The sequence below is a fragment of the Taurulus bubalis genome (genome assembly GCF_910589615.1).
Source record: "Taurulus bubalis genome assembly, chromosome: 4".
Lineage (NCBI taxonomy): Eukaryota > Metazoa > Chordata > Actinopteri > Perciformes > Cottidae > Taurulus > Taurulus bubalis.
The window spans coordinates 33130973-33149902 of NC_136592.1; the positions used below are offsets into that span (position 1 = coordinate 33130973).

Here is an 18930-nt window from a genome sequence, read left to right on the forward strand (position 1 = left end):
AATGTCAAAGTAACGGACTAGCTTGTGTTGCACAGGTTTTTATCCAGGCGGAAGGATATATTCGGGTTGACGGCACTGGGGAAGTTGGGGTTTTGCATTTGAGAGGCGGATTCTGATTGGATGGAAGAGACCTGCAATATTCTGCACAGTGTACAGAGGCCGCTGATTGGCCAGGGCGGATCTGCAATGCGTCAAACCACGGCGCGGCAACGACGGCAGGAGGGAGCGACTCCACCGCTAGTGTGTGTGTGTAGTATGTGCTGCGTTATGAGTGACAAAAAATAGGGCAGGTGAGACTTCCAAGTAATTCACAGGTGAGTCGAGAAAGTGAATGAAAAAAATAATAACATACTACATACGGACATATAAGCTTAAAACTGAGCCTGAATTCCTGATGTTAAAATTGGAAATTTTAAAATTAGATGATTTAAATGAACAACAACTATAGTAATGCATTGTTAAACTTGGTGTCAGATTTTGCATAAGTACTTGTCATATGATGAAATTGAAGATGAAACTGAAAGCTAGAACTCACTTTTAAAAAAGTGAAAACTTCCTGAACTTGACACTGCCAGCCTGTTCTTTTCTATTCTTGGTTACTGGGTAAGATCGTCCATCACCAAGGTGCAGGGACACAATATCATTTCAGCTCATTATCCTCTGGTGACTCCTAAACAGGGATGTCCAAAGCATTATCAACAAGTTGAGGCACATTCACAGTAAAATGCCTAGATGGTGTTACGTGGCATTTCTCATTTATCTCAGTATTTATTTACAATTAATTGTATTATTCTCTAATGTGCAGTTGCCCTTTGCGATCACATCTAATATAAACATGTCATGAACTTTTAAAATATGATATTTTATTAGATTTAAATGCACTAAAACGGTATGCATAAGCGAACCTACACAGCACACAACACAGCACAATAGAATAATATATTTATTAACAGTATCTGGTACTAAAACACATGTACAAAGGATAATCATTAGTTCACTCTTTAAATGTGTGTATTCATCCAAGTGTATGTGGGTCTCCTTTTCTTGCCATTAAGTGTGCTGAAATTGGCATGTTGCCAGTAAAGCAAACTCATGTTCTTGAATGAAGTGTGTGTTCAGTCCTCCAGTAGTATATCCAGTTCTTCGAGAGGCAGTCGGAGTCGGAGTTCTTTCTCCGTCATCAGATCTACAAACTCCTGCAGATGCTCAGGGAACAGCTGCACTGCGTCCATGTACAGACCCTGATCACACACGCACATATTTGCATTAATGCAAATTTACACACACACACACACAAGGAAAGAAAGAAAGAAAGAAAGAAAGAAAGAAAGAGAGAACTGATTTCACATATGTACAATTGTACAATTTAAGAATGAAGTATCCCGAGGTCAGCTGCTGTGAGGGAACACCACGTTTACTCTTAGTCTGTAGCTCACCTTAGCCCAGGGAATGTTCTGTAAGGCCTTGTAGAAGATCCCTGTGGCTTTATCCACCTTCCCTTCAGACACCTGCGAATACAAACAGCGCAGATGTGATAATAATAATAATATTGCATTTTATTTGTAACGCACCTTTCATTCTAAACAATCTCAGAGTGCCACAGAGCCAATATACACTAAGTAAAACAAATAAAAACAGTTAAAACATAGTTAAAAACAAAGTATAATGAAAAAGAAATAGCTGACAGTGACGTAACACAAAGTCAGTGATAACCAGATCCAGTAGGATCTTGGTGTGAGGAGGAACCTCAACATGCTGCTGCAGGCCACTCAAGCACACTCAGGAAATCTGCTGCAAACTGACAGGAGAGGTTGTCGTCATGGATATTTAAATCACCAACAATGACAATATTAGTGAGGAAAGATACGGCATTGGCAGAGGAGATAGTTTTAGTTTTAGCATGATGGCTAGTCCACCACCACGACCAGAGCTGCAGGCTTCCTCCATGTAGTTATAGCCAAAGGGACGGAGTAGTCCCCTGGGTTATGCCAGGTTTCTGTTAGGCACATGAAGTCAAGCTGTTTGTTCAGAATATGGTCGTATATGTCGTAGTGTATTTTCCCCCCCAAAAAGGCAGACCAACGTTCTATTCAACATTTTACATTAATTTACTGGTTTTATACCCCTTTGAGCGTGTAAGAAACACCATGCATCAGCTGCTGTGTTGCTGACATGAGAAGAGTTTAACAAAACATCCAGCAGGTGGCGGTATGGCACACACTCAAATGGAAATGACCGAGCTTTTGTTGCATAGTTTGGAGTTGTTGAAGCGTGACATCTTATTGTGAAGGACAGAACTACGGTCCTGGATGTGTTGACAGAGTTGACGGTCGCACGGCTAATGTATCGGCATTAGCGTCCATTTACCGGCTCTAGCAAAGGCAAAGCTAACTCTAATAATTCAAACGATATTAGCTTGAAAAGGTAAGAAGTTCAAGTTTAGTTTACCACCATTAAATCCGCTGAAAACAGATTATGAACTTCCCCTACTTTGTATTTTCTTTAAACTGAATCTATGAGGAAATGAGGTCAAGTAAATAATAAATTGTGTCCTCACAATAAACATTTGAATTTGTGAGCATTATTTGCCATCTCACCAGGAAGTGCATGTACATCCTCCAAAGTAAAGGGCAGTGAGCGCCCATCTCGGTTGCTATGGCGCTTTCAAACAGTCCACGGATACGGTTGCTGAGGCCATTCTCAGGCAGGATGGGCAAGGCAGCATCATGGCAACAAGACCTATAATGACCATGAAAACATACAATTAGTAATAGGTCATGTAGGCAATAGGAATTTTGATAGATTCTAGTCTTATCACGCATTAATACGGAAGCCCTGAGAGACAAGTGAGGAAAGCCTTCTGGTGATGCCTTTTCTCAATTTGATCTAAATAGTATTCTCTCCTGTGTTAATGCCTAAGAGCATCCGTTTCCCCAGGTTTAATCCTGTGTTAATTGATCATTAAATCACTTTTTATATGCAAAATATGATGTAAAAAATAAATGAATAAAACAGCATTAGAGTATTTTTACATCAATATGTCATTTCTCTTCTGTAATAAAGGGAACACATTGACTCATCCTACAAAACAAATCATCCAATCAAATGAGACTTTGGGAGACTAGCTAGCCACACCGGCCATATAAAACCACAGGTCTAAATTTACATAACTTGCTAAAACACATTATTATGTAGCTTGTGTTTAGAGTACATGAGGAAATACAATCTCACCTGGAAGAAAACATGAATGCTCTTCCTCAAATTTAAAACTTCAGCCTCTTGTGGCCGAAATGGGAATTACAACAACAACAAATGTCACTTGTCAAAACCTATTTTTTTCCCCCACCTGTTTTTACAGATGAAAGAAAAATTAAAAAATAAGGAACTTTTATTATCCTGGCAAAACCTATTCTACTTTCTTAGAAAATGGATTGCCAGGATGTTTTTTCTCTCAGTTGCTCCCGTAATATAATGAACAGGGGATTAGAGAAAACAATGATCACGGCATCTTGATGAGGAAGTTGTTACACCGCTTACAACACGAGTGCAGGAGAACTTCGCGCCTACCCATCATCCTTTCTGCTCTCACCTCTGAGCAGCGTCCACCAGCTGCTTCCTTTGTTGTTCGGCAACAATGGCAAAGAGGCGCGGCACCACGCTGTTGTTGTCCCTGGTTACAGAGTGAAAAAAACGACGCGCCCGGCCGGCACTATGGTAACGGTTCTCCACCTGAAACACAGGGTCAAATGAGGGCCATCGAGCCAAATTAAACAAATACGCATTCGCTACAGAATTAAGTGGGTAACACACATCTAGAGAAGCTCCTTGCAAATGACGAACTGATTTAATTCAAACCCACGATGACGCAGATACGAAATGAGTTTTGGTCTCTCGTGAGGAGAAAATTGCTCACCTGTATATATATGCTCCAGAGAGGGGCGCTGCTGGGCCAGGTGGCGAGGGCGGAGGTCAGCGTTTGTCTCAGGGTTGCCAGTGGAAACACACCGACGCTGTTGTGGTACCTAAGCAACGCAGCCTGCTGCACTGCTAATGCCTCACACTCGGAGGCCAGCCTGGGAACACAGAGGCCTCTGGTGTGGCTGGAGTCCGCTGCAGACTGGCCAGCATCAGTAGCAGCAAGCCTGGCCTCCTCCCCCTCACTGCTGCGCTGCGTTAGCGTGCGGAGCAGCTTCTCCGTCCGCTCTCTGGCCTGGCTGTAGACGGCGTTCGCTGCTTGGACGCCCATCGTGAGGTACTGGAAGAGAGCGTAGCAGCCTGTCAGGCCCCTCGGCCTCAGCTTGTCTCCCAGCAGGTCCTCGTGAGCTGTCGGTGGAACGATGAGAGGAGATGATTAAATTAATGGCAGATAGCTGCTCAGACCCGTCACAGTAGGAAAAGTACAGCTGTTACTAATAACGTTAACAAAGGTGTGCCAGTAATCCATGCCTGTGTGACAGTGAGCTAGTGTGCACAACACCAGGACCCTGAAATTGAAGCAGTAAAATGGAATTCAGCCATCATTCATTTGATTATTAAACCTGTGCTTTTCCTTCTGTGACGTCAAAATGTCTCCTGCGAAAAAGGCCTCATCAACTTGGGTTGTGCATTCAACTGATGCATTACATAAAAGTGCCTTGAGTACCTTGTAAAGCGCGATACAAATAAAATGTATTATTATTATTAATTATTATTATTAAAACTAATTATTATTATTAAAACTAGTTTTAATTAAGATGTGTTCGTTGGCTTTTTAACCTGCAAGAAACTGAATGCCTTAGCTTGACTGGTAAGAACAGTTACTGTAAGTAGAATGGAGACTGGAGAGGCCAGTGGCTCCCATTAGTTTGTCAATGCTTTCATCTAATTACAAATAATTATACTAGTATTTTTGAATAATTAGCTATGCACCAATCCACAATAAATACAGTTTGTTCTCCACTGTCATTGTAAAATTCTGTGTTTCTGCCATCAATCACATGTTTTCAATCACAACAAACGACTCAGCTTTTAGCGTCACAGCTATCCCTGCTCTCATGTGACCTTACATGAAAATGACTCCAATGACTTTCACGTTTGAGATGTTGCCTGAATTTAGAGAGAGCACCGGTATCCGACCAATGCTTGGTATTGGTAGACAGGGGAGTACAAAGTTGGACTGGTGCGTAACTGGTAATAATGACTTATTACCAGAACAAGCACTACTGGCTGCAAAGAAGTTGATAAAATTGCACTGATGAATCGAGTAGAAAAGGGGCCAAAACATGCAAAACCACAGATGTGGGCCTTTTATAAGACATGTAGTCCCTCCGTGACAGATGAAACACACAGAAGTGGTTTAAGAAGTGAACCTTTTCTGTTGGCCTGAGGGTTGCGGAGGCTTTGGTCCAGGGCTGACAAGCCGGCAGCCAGAGCCTGCTCGTACGACTTCCTGGCTTTCAGGATGGAAACCGGCGTGAGGGACTGTGAGGATGAGGAGGTTCCTTCCGCTAGCCGGGTTAGCACACAAACAGCCGGGCACACGGCGACGTCCGCTAGCCTTCCCCCCCGCGCGCTGGAGCCGTCCTCCACCTCCAGCTGCGCCCACTGCAGACACAGCTCGCAGAGGGCGGGGCTCTTCAGCCCCGCGGCTCCCGCCATCGCCGTGGCCGTTGAGAAGACTTTGCGAGCCTCTTCGAGGTTGCCCAGCATCCACTCCAGGTGGGCGTACTCCTGCCACAGCGCCAACGACGAGCGGTTGTCGGGTTCTTTGAGCAGTTGCTTGGCAACCCGCTTGCTGCTTTTGCCCTGAGAGCGCAGGCGCTTCTTGTTGCCGGTACGCAGGCAGCGCAAGACCTGACATGTACAGACACAAATGAGTAAATCAGTGCAGAGGTCAGACTTTTTTCTTGTTTTACTGAAAGTTGACCATTTTCTTCCAACACTTAACTTGGAGTCCGATAAGCCGACTCCTACCTTGAGCTTCTCGTACTGCATCCAGCTGAGGGACAGGGTGGCTCGGTGGTGGGCAGGAAGGACAGGTTGGACCACGGCGAAGACGTTGGCGACAAACCTCTCGCCCAGCTTCCCAAGACCCACCCACTTCCTCGTTCCCTGGAGAGTGGTCGTGTGACCCACAGAGTTAACCCCGGGGTCAGGTAGGTCGTGGGAGGTCAGAGGACACTTGAGATCATTACCTAAGATGTGGCATAAAGTCAGCTTTGTGTCAACGACTGGCTTCAAGTTGTTCCTTCTATTCATACAAAATAGATAAATAAATAGCTAGTGCGTTTTGTTATAGCTGTAGCTTCTTTTACCCTGCGTGAGCAGAGAAAGGTTCTCCAGCAGCAGGCCAGGCTGACAGGGGGCAGCAGAGAGCACAGAATCCACGGGCAGCCCCAGGAAGGAGACGAAGCGGAGAAGAAGACGGAGCTGGAGCTCTGGCGAAGACAGACAGATTAGGGACGGGCCGATGTCGTCAAACAACACCTACAGTTGGAGCGAAAGAGAGAGATAAAGTCAAACAAAGCGGTCGCACTTACGGTATATAGCGGTTTCGTTTTCGCTCACTTTAAAATCACTACCTGTCTGTCCGGGTCCTCACAGTCCACTTCTGACTGTCCCTTGGTTTTGTCGGGCCTCCAGGGAAGCCAGTGAGCCGCTTCACGAGACGGCTCCACGTGCAACCAGACTGTCCACCTGGGCTGGCTCCGATCCTTCACCTCCTCCTCGTCCTCTTCCTCCTCCTCTTCTTCCTCTGCGGAAAAACAAAACACACACTTTTAGCCCACCTATCAATTCAGAGATTATTCCAGGATTTACGCCAACAGTGCGTGCGTTTCACCTGCGCTGGGTTGCAGCCACCCTCCTCGCTCTTGTTGGAGCATCCAGGCTTTCCAGCCTCTGGCGCCCAACTCTCCGACCCGCTCCTCCCCGCTGTCCCAGAACGGCTCGAAGAACTCAACCTGTGCACACATAAAAACTGAATTTAACTAGAATTTAGGCGCACTGGTGGGTGTCCTCTTGTGTTTTTACAATGCCCATGAAAAGAAGAATCATTCCAAGTGACCATATTTTGCTGTTTTGCTTCATTAAAGAAATAACTCAACATTTTAGTGAGAAATACACATATTTGCTTTCTTGCTTAGTTTTAGATGAGAGGAATCTATCCTCTCGTCTCATAAAAGGTGACCTATGGAGTTGTCTTGTTAAAATGAAAAAGTTACATTCAGTGTTATATTGTGTGTATCATGGAGATCTAAAGAAAAATATCCTGTGTTGTTTACACCATGTTTGCTCGCTAGCAGACTTCTCCTTCTCCACTGCCTCTGCTGGCACACCGCTACGCTTCTTTGCACGCTACTGGCACCAGCTGTCAATCGGTATAATAGCATGAACCCATTGGGAGGAATGTGTACCGAGTCGCCTGCTTGCATGGGTGGTGTCGTTATGTGCATGCTTAAGACAAACGAGACCGATAGTAAAAGCATCGCTCACAGATTCTGCTAACTCTGTCCACAGGCGACAAGATCCACCTCCCAGCACCCCTGAGGCTTCCTAATTACCACGTTGTAGTTCTTTTTTAAACTGAAGTGTAGACATTTACTATTTCTTAGCCTGGGCAAAGAAATTAATGTCTGCATGGCTGCCTGGCGAGCTCACAAGACTATGGGCACGATTCATTACCAGCATTTGGCTGAGATTTGCCATTCAAATACTAAAAGTTAGGATTAGCATGTGAAGTTATGTTGCTTTAAAGTGTGTGTGTGTGTGTGTGTGTGTGTGTGTGTGTGTGTGTGTGTGTGTGTGTGTGTGTGTGTGTGTGTGTGTGTGTGTGTGTGTGTGTGTGTGTGTGTGTGTGTGTGTGTGTGTACCTGCTGCTTGGTGGACAGTTTCCGTACGCTGTCGGGTTTGTAGAACGTAAAGTCGATCATGGCCTGAAACAGAGAAACTGCTTTCTCTGAGTGACCAGACTGACGCAGGAAGTGACACTGCTGGATGAAGATATCTGGACAGAAAGAGAGAAAAGACAACCGGGAACAATTACAACAACTTCCAATAATAAGCATTGAGCATCCAAAACAAAAAGGCTTTGCATTTGAACTAATGCGTATGTGATGCATCACGTGCGACTGCCTTGTGACGAAACTGTGCGGGGTAACTGAAGAACCACTGGGTGAGTAACGGCTAAACTAAATCTCTGTTACCCAACATATCCTCCTCAAGCCCTGGCATGGCCGGGTGAGAGACCATGCTGCCATCGCGCACCGCACTGAGCGTGCTCAGACACTTCCCGTATGCGGAGTTGACCCTTGATACGGTGAAGTTGCTGAAGTAGCTCTGGGTGAACAGCAGGTACTCCCTCCACAGGGGGGCGCTGTTTGGGTGGAGGAACACCTGAGGCACAACAGATAAAACACGAGTTAGCCTTAGCATTACAGGAGTGAAACAGAGTAAACCACATACAAGACGTAGAGTACAGCTATGTTGCACTCTTTTTAGGGCAAATAAATGAACAACAGCTGGAGTCAAAACTCAGAAGCAGTAGGTATGAGTAGGATGGAAACACAGATAGACATGTAGACTGACCAGTTTCTTCCATTCTTTAGCCAGAAGCGAAGGCTCCCAGAGCTCCTGGCAGATCCTGAGCCTCTCCAGCTGCAGCGCTACGCAGCTGTGGTTGGTGGCCACTGCGCGCTCCGCGATGCTCAGCTTCTTCTCCAGCACCGCTCTGTAGGAAGACTTGCGGCGCTCGGCCGTGTCGCTGCCCTGTTGCTCCTCCTCACCTCCAAACACTGTCGCACTCAGCTCGTCCTGGTGAGGGAGGGAAGAGGTTCATCGGTAGCGGTGCATCGGAATAACCTTCGGAATAATCTGCCGATTGCAGGGGGCTGATGTGACGATCCCACTGGGGTCACATGATACAATATGTATGTGGAAGTTACAATACAGAGGGCGTGGAAACATGCACGTGATTTGACATCCAGCATGTGAGACGGTTCTACATGGTGCACAAACATTTAAACTTACATCACAACTTTAACTTTATCGTCCCAGACGGAACATTTTCTGACCTGTAGTTGTTTTGTTTGACGAACATTTGCTAGAAAAAACTACTGTGACCATCTGTTTTTATAAATGACTAAGCCTTTCTTAAAAGAATGAAAAACTGTATATTTCTGACCTATTTTTACATAAGTACATCTTCGGTAGAAATGAATGGCCTTGAGGGTTACAGACCAGATAGAGACGTCAGGAAATACTGAGAGACAGACTCACACATTGTTGGTTTTTGTCTTAATCTGGGGTTTTGTTAATGATCAGAAATATATAGAATAAGGCCTCTAATAAACTGATTGTAATACAAAAGTGTGCAAACCAGGCACGCAAGCACCGACATTTACACGAACAAAATGTACGGCACATCAGCGCAATTCAAAGCCGCCTGTCAGGCAAGTGAAGGGGAATAAGGAGCGTCTTTGCACCTGGTATCGAATGAATTGTATCCATAGCTGCGTGTCTGCTGGCTGCTCTCTGAGTCGCCTGTTAAACTCTTCAGTCCTCCCGGTCAAAAGCGCTGCGCTCTGCCCCGTCTGGGTGTCCTGCTGCTGCTGCTGCTGCTGCTGCTGCTGCTGCTGCTGCTGCTGCCCCTTCCCCTGCAGCCAGAGGGCCGTGGAGGAGTCATACACACCGAGAGGATTTACTGACGATGTCGGGACTCTGACACCTGGATTGACAAATTACATTTTTTTTTGTCACACCAGCTGAGGTTTCTTTGTCCTACTTCTTGATGCTGTTAACCCGTTGTGGCTAAATCTCTCACCGGTCTCCCCTCCTTTGTTCTCCTCGTCCCCCAGCGGGAGGAAGGGGGTGGGGCTGATGGCATTGCCGCACCCAGGAACCCTCGGTAACGTGGGAACAGGGGGCTCGGCACTCAGCAGCTGGCGACTGACCGCAGAGAAGTATCTGTCGGCTGTTTTTTTCCTTTCCCCGCCTTTCTGTTTCTTATGCGACTCCTCCCAGATGATTCCCTGTCTGAGAGGGTCCAGGCCCAAGGACGAGCTTCCCTTCCTCCTATACCTGGAACACACACAGAGTTTCTACGTACTTCCAGGACATAGAGGTTTTTATGTTTACTCCTCTGAAGAGTCACAGGGAGTCTTTCCCAATCGTTTTGATTTGTAATTAAAAAGGGAGAACCAACTGAAGGTAGTTTGCATGAGATGAGATAGTAGCTAAGAGAAGGAGAAAGATGCCACGGCATTGCCCTCGTGGTGCAGAATGTAAGTGTGTGTGTGTGTGTGTGTGTTACCTGGCTACATCTCCTCTGTACAGGGACTTGTACGTCCAGTTGGATGGGTCGGGTTTGCGGTCCACACAGAACGGCTGCTCCGTGGGCGACTTGAGGTCATCCAACCAGGAGAAACAGCTTGCTAACGGAGCAACCTGCGGACTGCATGGCAGCACAGACGCCAACCGTGAACAGAGAACAGGAGCTAGCCGTTGCTATTGTGTACGAGATCAAGAGTGTAAGCATGTGTGATGTCAAAGCGTGCGTCTGTACCCATCTGCTTTTTGCTCCCTTTTGAGGTCGCTGGGGAAAACGGTTTCGGAGTCAGTCCCACTGCCGCCAGAGTGTCTCCCACTCTTCTTTTTGTGTTTTTTCCTCTTCTTTTCACTCTTCTTTTTCTTCTTTTTAGGTGGCACATTACCCTCCTCCTCCTCCTCCTCCTCCTCCTCTCCCTCTGCAGAGCTCACATCTCTGCCAACACTGAGGATTATAAGGTGATAACTTAACGTTACCCAACGTGAATCCTTGAATAACCTGCTGCAAGCAAAACCAAGAATTTATTTGACAAACATTCCTGTACTTCATTTCAAAAGTTAATTTCACAAGTTTCTAAACAGAGGGCTTCACAGTGAAGAAAAACAGATGCGCGTAAGAGGAATGAGAACTTGGAAACAAATAAACAGACGGAGTAATGTGCAATGTAAAAGGATCAGAAAATGTAATAAAACAATCGTATAGCAGCAACAATAAAATCCCACCTTGCGTCGCTGACAATGACTTTGGAAGAAACCTAAGAGATGCTACAAACCACGAGGTTGAACATGTAAAGCAGAATGTCCAGTATTGTTTCTGCAAGAAGAAGAAAAAAAACACAGCTTTCGGTTTTGAGCCGTACCTTGATTCCTTCTTGTTCGGCCTCTCGCTGGTCTTCTCAAAAAAACGATTGTGAAGAGAGAGGGCATCCCCGGTCTGGAAACTCTTATTGTTCAGCCAGTTTAATTCTAAAAGGAGAGAGTGGGAGGAAAAGTCAGTTTTATTCAGTAATCAGGAGGAGGACGGAGAGACTTTGATGTTTTCGGACTATTTTTTCTTTCTTCTTACCGGTCACTCCCCTGCACACTTCATATCTAAACACTCACGCCACTTAACATACACTTTAACTTAAACACACGTCAATTTAACTTTAATATACACTTACATTAACGTTATCTGTTTGTCTGAGCACTTTATCTTTATCTTATACTTGATTTAAATATCACTGCACTGTTGTTGTTGTTATTGTTGATGATTGTTGTCTGTCTCGTCGAACGTCTCATGTCTAATGTCTGCACCTTCCGCCTAGAAACATTCCTCGTTTGTTTAAACATTCCTGGCAAATAAACGGTTTCTGATTCTGATTCCATGTGATGAATGCACATGATGGGTGATTCCACCAGTAACGAAAACACCCAGACACCGAGCGTTTGAAGCAGTCAGCACTCCTCGGTTATCAGCAGAAACACACGCCTTGTAGAATATCATCAGTATTGTCATATGTTGCTCACTTGGTCTTATAGATATGCAAAAAAAAAAAGCGAATTTACGTTGTTTTCAATGTCGTTGGTCACGCAACCAGAACACCGTGTTTTCCCGGTTTGTTATTAACTGAATGCAACAACAGCATCAACAAAAACGAGGCAAGCAAATAGGAGACGGAATGTAAACCAACTAACAGGAAAGTAAGCTAACGCTAACGTCTGTCATTCAGGAGAGATATACCAGCTGTATTGTCTCCACACAAGGAAACCCACAGCTTTCAGAAGGACTATCAGTCTACATCACAACGAAAGAGCGGTCACCTTTGGACGAATCTTCTACTTTGTCGCTCTCTAATTCAGCAAACGCTGGAAACAGAGCCATGGTGGTCGGTCGCACATAAACAGTCGCAGGAACATGACGTCATTTGACGAGCGAGGCGCTCTAAAATAAAAGTAGCCGTTTTATTATCCTAATATCGCTTTTATTGTTAATTTGGTGAATCAAATATGGACGGATATTTGTTTAAATAACCAATATTTTAATTATTTTATAAACTCCCTGAAAGTTCATAAAAACAAACATTTAGTTGCGCAATTAAATATTCTAACTACATATCGGGAAATACTTAAATTCAATCTTCTTTTTGAAATTGTATTAATCTATTTCTTGTATTTAATTGTGTTTTTTCTTCTTCTTTATTGTCCTTTCTACCTCATATGTATTGTCTTAACGATTGTGGTTTCTATTTACAATGTTAAAAACTGTATTGTGATCAAATGGTATTGTATTTTGGATTAATAATCAAGTCTTTTGGACTTGCGAGAGATATTATCCCAAATATATACGATACATACGAGGCTGTTCACTTTAACGTGTTGTCTTATTTTGAGGCCAGCACCTGTAGGGCTATAAAGGCTTTATGAGCGAATACAAAAGGAATGGTGGTCCTCTCTTGACTGAGTGAAAATAATTTAGCTTCCAATTAAATAAACAAAAATGGTAAATGCATTTATTGTCAAGTTAATCTTTTATTATGATCACAAAAATAATAACAGAAATATAAGCTTTGTATAAAAAATTGTCTCTTTGGAATGAATTTGTGCAAGAAATATCTACAGTGCTTTTTTCCCCAAGTTGCTCCCCAGGCTATATCCAAACAAAATTCCCCTCCAAAGTCTAAGAAAGGACATCCACACAATATATTCTTTGATGTATCCTCAGAGACAATCCTCCACTTCATAATAAAATAATTCATAACATTCATAAAAACAGCGATAAATGTAAATAATGTAGAATTGCTGGCCAAAGCGGTACACCATTTATTTAGCAGGGTTATATTGTCCAGGTCAGGATGGACATTTTTCCTGCTCACCCTGGAAATCTCTGCAGGATTAGCTTCATCTGCTAGAACACATGCCAGGACATTATAAGAGGAGGTTTAGACTGAAGGGGCAGACTGAACGCCATATGCGTTCTCTGCTGTGAAGGGTGGGATTCAGTTGAAATGGGACTGCATCGATTTTTTATAATTAGTTTTGATTTGTTCAAACCACCTTTGGAACAGTCTTTCAAATTAAATCTTAATTGTTCTGTTGGATAACATAATAAGGGGGTAAAGGTAATTTATATCCCACTTATAATACTGGTTCCACAGGCTTTGGTGCACTCTATTGTGTCAAACAATGTTATTATGGGATGTCTGCTGATGCTGGGTCATTTGTGGAGGAGGAAAACCTGGAATTTGAACTAAATTATTTGACTTTATTTGGGAAACATTTGATTTGCAGGTCAGGACCCACGACATGAGATCGCACTAACATATCATTATGATCCCAAAGAGTCGGTGGAAGCACTCGCTCGTCTCTTCTGTTCTCACATTTCTCTGGTTTGGTTCAGAGTCTCTTCAGAAACGCTGCTGTGTATTAGAGTCTATTTGGCGTTACCAGGACAACGGAGCTCTCTCAGAGTGCCATCCAATTAAAACTCTAAAACAAGTTTGGTTAACCAATGAGATGTCCGCTGTGCCTTGACCGACGTTTCGTTGGTCCAATAGCGTGCTTCTGTCAACTGGTGTTGGCACGACCCCGTAACCTTCTTAGTTAGTCCGTTGGTTGAGCGCGAGAGTGAAGCAACTTGGTCTGTTTTCGGTCGTTTGTTCGGAAGTTTGTTATTAAATCACCATCAAAATGAGGGAAATCGTCCACTTACAAGCGGGCCAGTGTGGAAACCAAATCGGAGCGAAGGTATGAACGGTTTTTACTTTTAAAGTGAAGTGTTAACTCGATGATTAAGCGCGTGAACGTTACATTTAGTTTGGGCGGGCAGATCAACTAGCATACTTAGCAACGGCGCTACTAGTGGCAGTTAGCCTACGTCACGCGGGTAAGCCTGTTAATGTAGCCGTTGTCCTCCACTCTTTTTTACCCCCCCTCCTCCCTTATAGTTCTGGGAGGTGATAAGCGACGAGCACGGCATCGACCCGTCCGGGACGTACCACGGGGACAGCGACCTGCAGCTGGAGCGCATCAACGTGTACTACAACGAGGCATCAGGTGAATGTCGCGGAGCTACGCAGTCAGGGTTAGCTAGCTAGTACCGGAGCCGCCCGGCAGGGCGCCGTCACCCCGCCTATCCCGGTGGATGCCACTCCAAGTCACGGTTAACTCTCCTTCCTAGTTACCGGTGCCGTTTCCATGGCGCAGCAAGTCAACATACCCCCCCAGCTCGCGAGAGATATTATCCCAAATATATACGATACATACGAGGGTGTTCACTTTAACGTGTTGTCTTATGTTGAGGCCAGCACCTGTAGGGCTATAAAGGCTTTATGAGCGAATAAGAAAGGAATGGTGGTCTTCTCTCTCTAGATTGTCCCTCCACCGACTCTCTGCAGTAATGTAAATCCAACCTGAGTGAAAATAATTTAGCTTCCAATAATACTACTAAATAATAATAATAATGTTTTTATCGCCTGTGTGATTAACATTTAAAAAGGGAAAGTACTTAATACAGACTTACATATTTATTTTTAAAGGAGAAAAGCTTCCCGGGTCGGTCTTCGTCTCCTAAGAAGTTGTTCCAGCACTGTGTGTCTAACTTAAAATAATAATGGTAATACTTTGCCTGCTTTTTTAAATTATTTTATTTTATTTTTGATTTCCAGGTGGCAAATATGTCCCCCGTGCGGTGCTGGTGGACTTGGAGCCAGGCACAATGGACTCCGTGAGGTCTGGTCCCTTTGGCCAAATCTTCAGACCCGACAACTTTGTCTTTGGTGAGAATCTAAATGTGGACAAATGCGTGTTTTGACTCTGGTTAATGGATGTTGGCATACATATATTATTTTTAAAGGGTTTCCCTGCATGAGTAAAGCAGACGGTGCATTGCGTTGGCCTTGGTAGACACCACAGGGGTGACAGACGACCATGTTTGCATTTACCACAGGCCAGAGCGGAGCGGGAAACAACTGGGCCAAAGGTCACTACACCGAGGGAGCCGAGCTGGTGGACTCGGTCCTGGATGTGGTGAGGAAGGAGGCAGAGAGCTGCGACTGCCTCCAGGGCTTCCAGCTCACGCACTCCCTTGGAGGGGGCACCGGCTCCGGCATGGGCACCCTGCTCATCAGTAAGATCCGTGAGGAGTACCCGGACCGCATCATGAACACTTTCAGCGTGGTGCCTTCGCCCAAGGTTTGCACGACTCGCAGAAAATATTTAAACTTTTAATATTTGTCTCTCCGCGTGCTTCTTTTAATGCCATTCCCATCTTCCTCTCTTTTGTTCCCCCCCCACCATCCCTTCACTCTCAGGTGTCGGACACAGTAGTGGAGCCGTACAACGCAACCCTCTCCGTCCACCAGCTGGTGGAGAACACGGATGAGACCTACTGCATTGATAATGAGGCCCTGTATGACATCTGCTTCCGCACGCTGAAGCTCACCACGCCCACCTACGGCGACCTCAACCACCTCGTCTCTGCCACCATGAGCGGGGTGACCACCTGCCTGCGCTTCCCCGGCCAGCTCAACGCTGATCTGAGGAAGCTGGCTGTCAACATGGTGCCCTTCCCCAGGCTGCACTTCTTCATGCCGGGCTTTGCCCCTCTGACCAGCCGGGGCAGCCAGCAGTACAGGTAGAGAGGCAGGAGCTCACCTTTTCAGGCTCTGTTAAGGTAAATACATTTGAAATAAATCCTAATTCGTATTGTCCATCCCCTTTTAGGGCATTGACGGTCCCCGAACTCACCCAGCAGATGTTCGACGCTAAGAACATGATGGCGGCATGCGACCCCCGCCACGGGCGCTACCTCACCGTCGCCGCCATCTTCCGGGGCCGCATGTCCATGAAGGAGGTGGATGAGCAGATGCTGAACGTGCAGAACAAGAACAGCAGCTACTTTGTTGAGTGGATCCCGAACAACGTCAAGACTGCCGTCTGCGACATCCCGCCCCGCGGCCTCAAGATGGCCGCCACCTTCATCGGCAACAGCACGGCCATCCAGGAGCTGTTCAAGCGCATCTCAGAGCAGTTCACCGCCATGTTCCGCCGCAAGGCCTTCCTCCACTGGTGAGTGACAGAAGACAGTGGGGAGGAGTTTCCCTGCCTGTCTCGTTTCTTAACCAGAATCCCTTGACCTAATGCATGTAAGTAAGAGTTGACTTGTTCCAGGTACACGGGCGAGGGCATGGACGAGATGGAGTTCACGGAGGCTGAGAGCAACATGAATGACCTGGTGTCCGAGTACCAGCAGTACCAGGAGGCCACTGCTGAGGAAGAGGGCGAGTTTGAGGAGGAGGGTGAAGAGGACATGGCCTAGACACCGGCCATGACCATCTTTTTTCTTTCTTTCTATGCAACAGTTAGTGTTTGGCCAATATGTTCATTTGGTCGTAGTTATTGATAACGGGCTTTAAAACAAAAATTTGGACACAAATGTAAAAGGATTGCACAGTACTTTCACTGAACATAAAAAGATAATACTGAACTCTTGTCCGGCCTTAGCAGAGGGTGTGAAGGATTTCTCCAGCCTTGGTTTTTAAATGTTTGTTCCGTCTCTTTTTCTTTCTTCTTTTTACTTCTTGCTTTTGGAATGAAACTATTTCATTCAGCAAAGAAATGTTCTAAGAATGACTCCATGCACTAAAAGAGTTGAAAGCTATACATGATGTAAGGAAGTGGTAAGCGCTACATTATCGACTGTCTAGCTGGATTTTAATAAAGATTTGATGAATTGGTTCTACACTGTGTGTTTACTTGTGGTGACATATAAATAGGACCTTTTATTACACTTGTTTTTTTATCTCAAATTATAAATCTCACACCTGTCTCTACCGTGTCAGTATTTAAAGACTTGCTGTCCAAATACTGCTAGACTATTTATCTCATGCCATCACGAAACATAGGAAGCGGTTCATGGCATGGATGAAAGTTTAAGTAGCCCGGTTTGGTAGTTTTTAATGTTAAAATTCAAATGTACATTCTTACCATCTTTTATATTTTGAGAGAATATGCAGACGATGATAATATCAGTATTATATCTATGCAAAATGAGTGATATAAGCCTGTTATGTAAAGTGTCTGTCCATCAGGTTAAAGGAAGTTATCCAGCCACAGATCTGATAACAGCCAACATCCTTGTCGGCCATCTCTCAAACTGATGGCTAAACTTCCCTTTGACCCTCACTACCCTCATAACTGATGCATTCCCTTATTAAATATAATTTTGACAAACTGAACCAAAACTAAACATCGGTCTCAGTGAGAAAATGGTCACACAGACAAACTTTAAGAATCCAATGTTTCAAAAAAGTTGGATTACACTCACTCTCACCCTTTCGTTATAAATGCTTCGCCTTGCGACTGAGGAAAGGAAGGAATGAGATCACTTTTTAATACTTTGACAATACAGTATTTTGTGCATGACAATAAAACTTCCTGTCAAAGTTTCCTTTGCACCAGCAGCGGGCGGCGGTGTGTTACAGTGCGTCTTCAAAGAAATTCAGCAGAAATTCAACAGAACTCTTTGTTTGGATCGACACGTCAGCAGACAACTCCACACCGGGGCTTTCACACTGAAGCACGGACAGCATGTAAAACATGAGCATGAGGCGAAAGTCAAGGCACGTCGGCCTCCATGACAAAATATAATAAGTGCTGGCACGAACAAAATAGATCCATTATGACCAGGAAACAAAAAAACTAAGTGGTAACATTTTCAGCACAATCAAAACTGGTCCAGTAAACGAGCATAATTTATGAAAGGAGTTTGTCAGATGCTCTATGAGATGAGTCACTGATGTCAAATGGACATTACAAGACATGTCCAGACATGTTTGTGTAAGTTTAACAAGTGCTGTGAGCAGCAACCCCATGCTTTCCATGTTTAGTCGATGTTTTGAATATCTATCTGCCAATTTAGAAACACCAGAAGTCCAATGCAGCTTCTATCTGCAACAGACACAGTGGTAAATAGGCTCGTTGTCATAATACTTGCTTTTGATTGGATGTATGGCGAACAAAAAAAACGCACAATACCATAAAAGCCATGAATCATAATACAGGGAAAGTCTGGGGTCAGGGTTAGGAGAAGTATTGTGATCATACTTTGAGTTGTCTCCCAATTCCACTTTTCAAATCAGGGAACAAAGGCAAGAGGAGAAACACAAAGAGGCGAGAAGACGTTGGCCCGGTCCAAAAGAGGAGAGTTACAGGGAAAGCATATCGGGAGCGGAGGCCCCCATCGTCATCATAATCATTATATCGTAACACTCCCAGTCATGATAATGGTCCGGCCGTCATTCTTAATATTCTAAAGTTGATCCCGGTGGTCTGTGAATGAATCTGGTGTAGGACCGGGGAGAAGGGAAGGTTGTTGGGGGAATTAAGGCCACACAGGATGAAGAATCAAAAAGCAGAACCACATAATCATCAGAAAACGAGACAAACAATAAAACAACCAAAGAGGGGAGGCACTGTCGTCCTCTATCGTGACACTGATATACCGTATGCTGGTTCAACAACATATTCAATCTCATATTGGTCGATGCGTTTCGTTAAACGACATATTTGAGGCGTCATTTATCAAAACTACACTGGATGTCTGCGGGCTTCACTTGAACTTAACCCAATTTGTGTGCAGCTATGGAT

At 44.8% G+C, this 18930-nt stretch overlaps 2 protein-coding genes across 2 annotated transcripts; one reads left to right on the forward strand and one right to left on the reverse strand.

Moving 5' to 3' along the window:
• Positions 1-1000: 1000 nt before the first annotated feature.
• On the reverse strand, positions 1001-12199 carry nrde2 (NRDE-2, necessary for RNA interference, domain containing). Its single transcript, XM_079216554.1, has 19 exons — positions 12106-12199; positions 11163-11268; positions 10541-10738; positions 10289-10429; positions 9800-10056; positions 9462-9703; positions 8566-8790; positions 8184-8373; positions 7851-7984; positions 6821-6941; positions 6561-6733; positions 6294-6465; positions 5953-6173; positions 5349-5832; positions 3914-4323; positions 3590-3729; positions 2598-2739; positions 1437-1508; positions 1001-1241 (listed from the first exon to the last, which is right to left on the reverse strand). The coding sequence occupies exons 1-19, from the start codon at positions 12164-12166 to the stop codon at positions 1116-1118; spliced, it is 3615 nt and encodes a 1204-aa protein (XP_079072680.1). The 5' UTR covers positions 12167-12199; the 3' UTR covers positions 1001-1115.
• A 1696-nt stretch (positions 12200-13895) lies between these two features.
• LOC306735885 (tubulin beta-4B chain) lies at positions 13896-17019 on the forward strand. Its single transcript, XM_079217454.1, has 7 exons — positions 13896-14028; positions 14229-14337; positions 14949-15059; positions 15230-15474; positions 15594-15916; positions 16006-16350; positions 16453-17019. The coding sequence occupies exons 1-7, from the start codon at positions 13972-13974 to the stop codon at positions 16598-16600; spliced, it is 1338 nt and encodes a 445-aa protein (XP_079073580.1). The 5' UTR covers positions 13896-13971; the 3' UTR covers positions 16601-17019.
• Positions 17020-18930: the final 1911 nt, after the last annotated feature.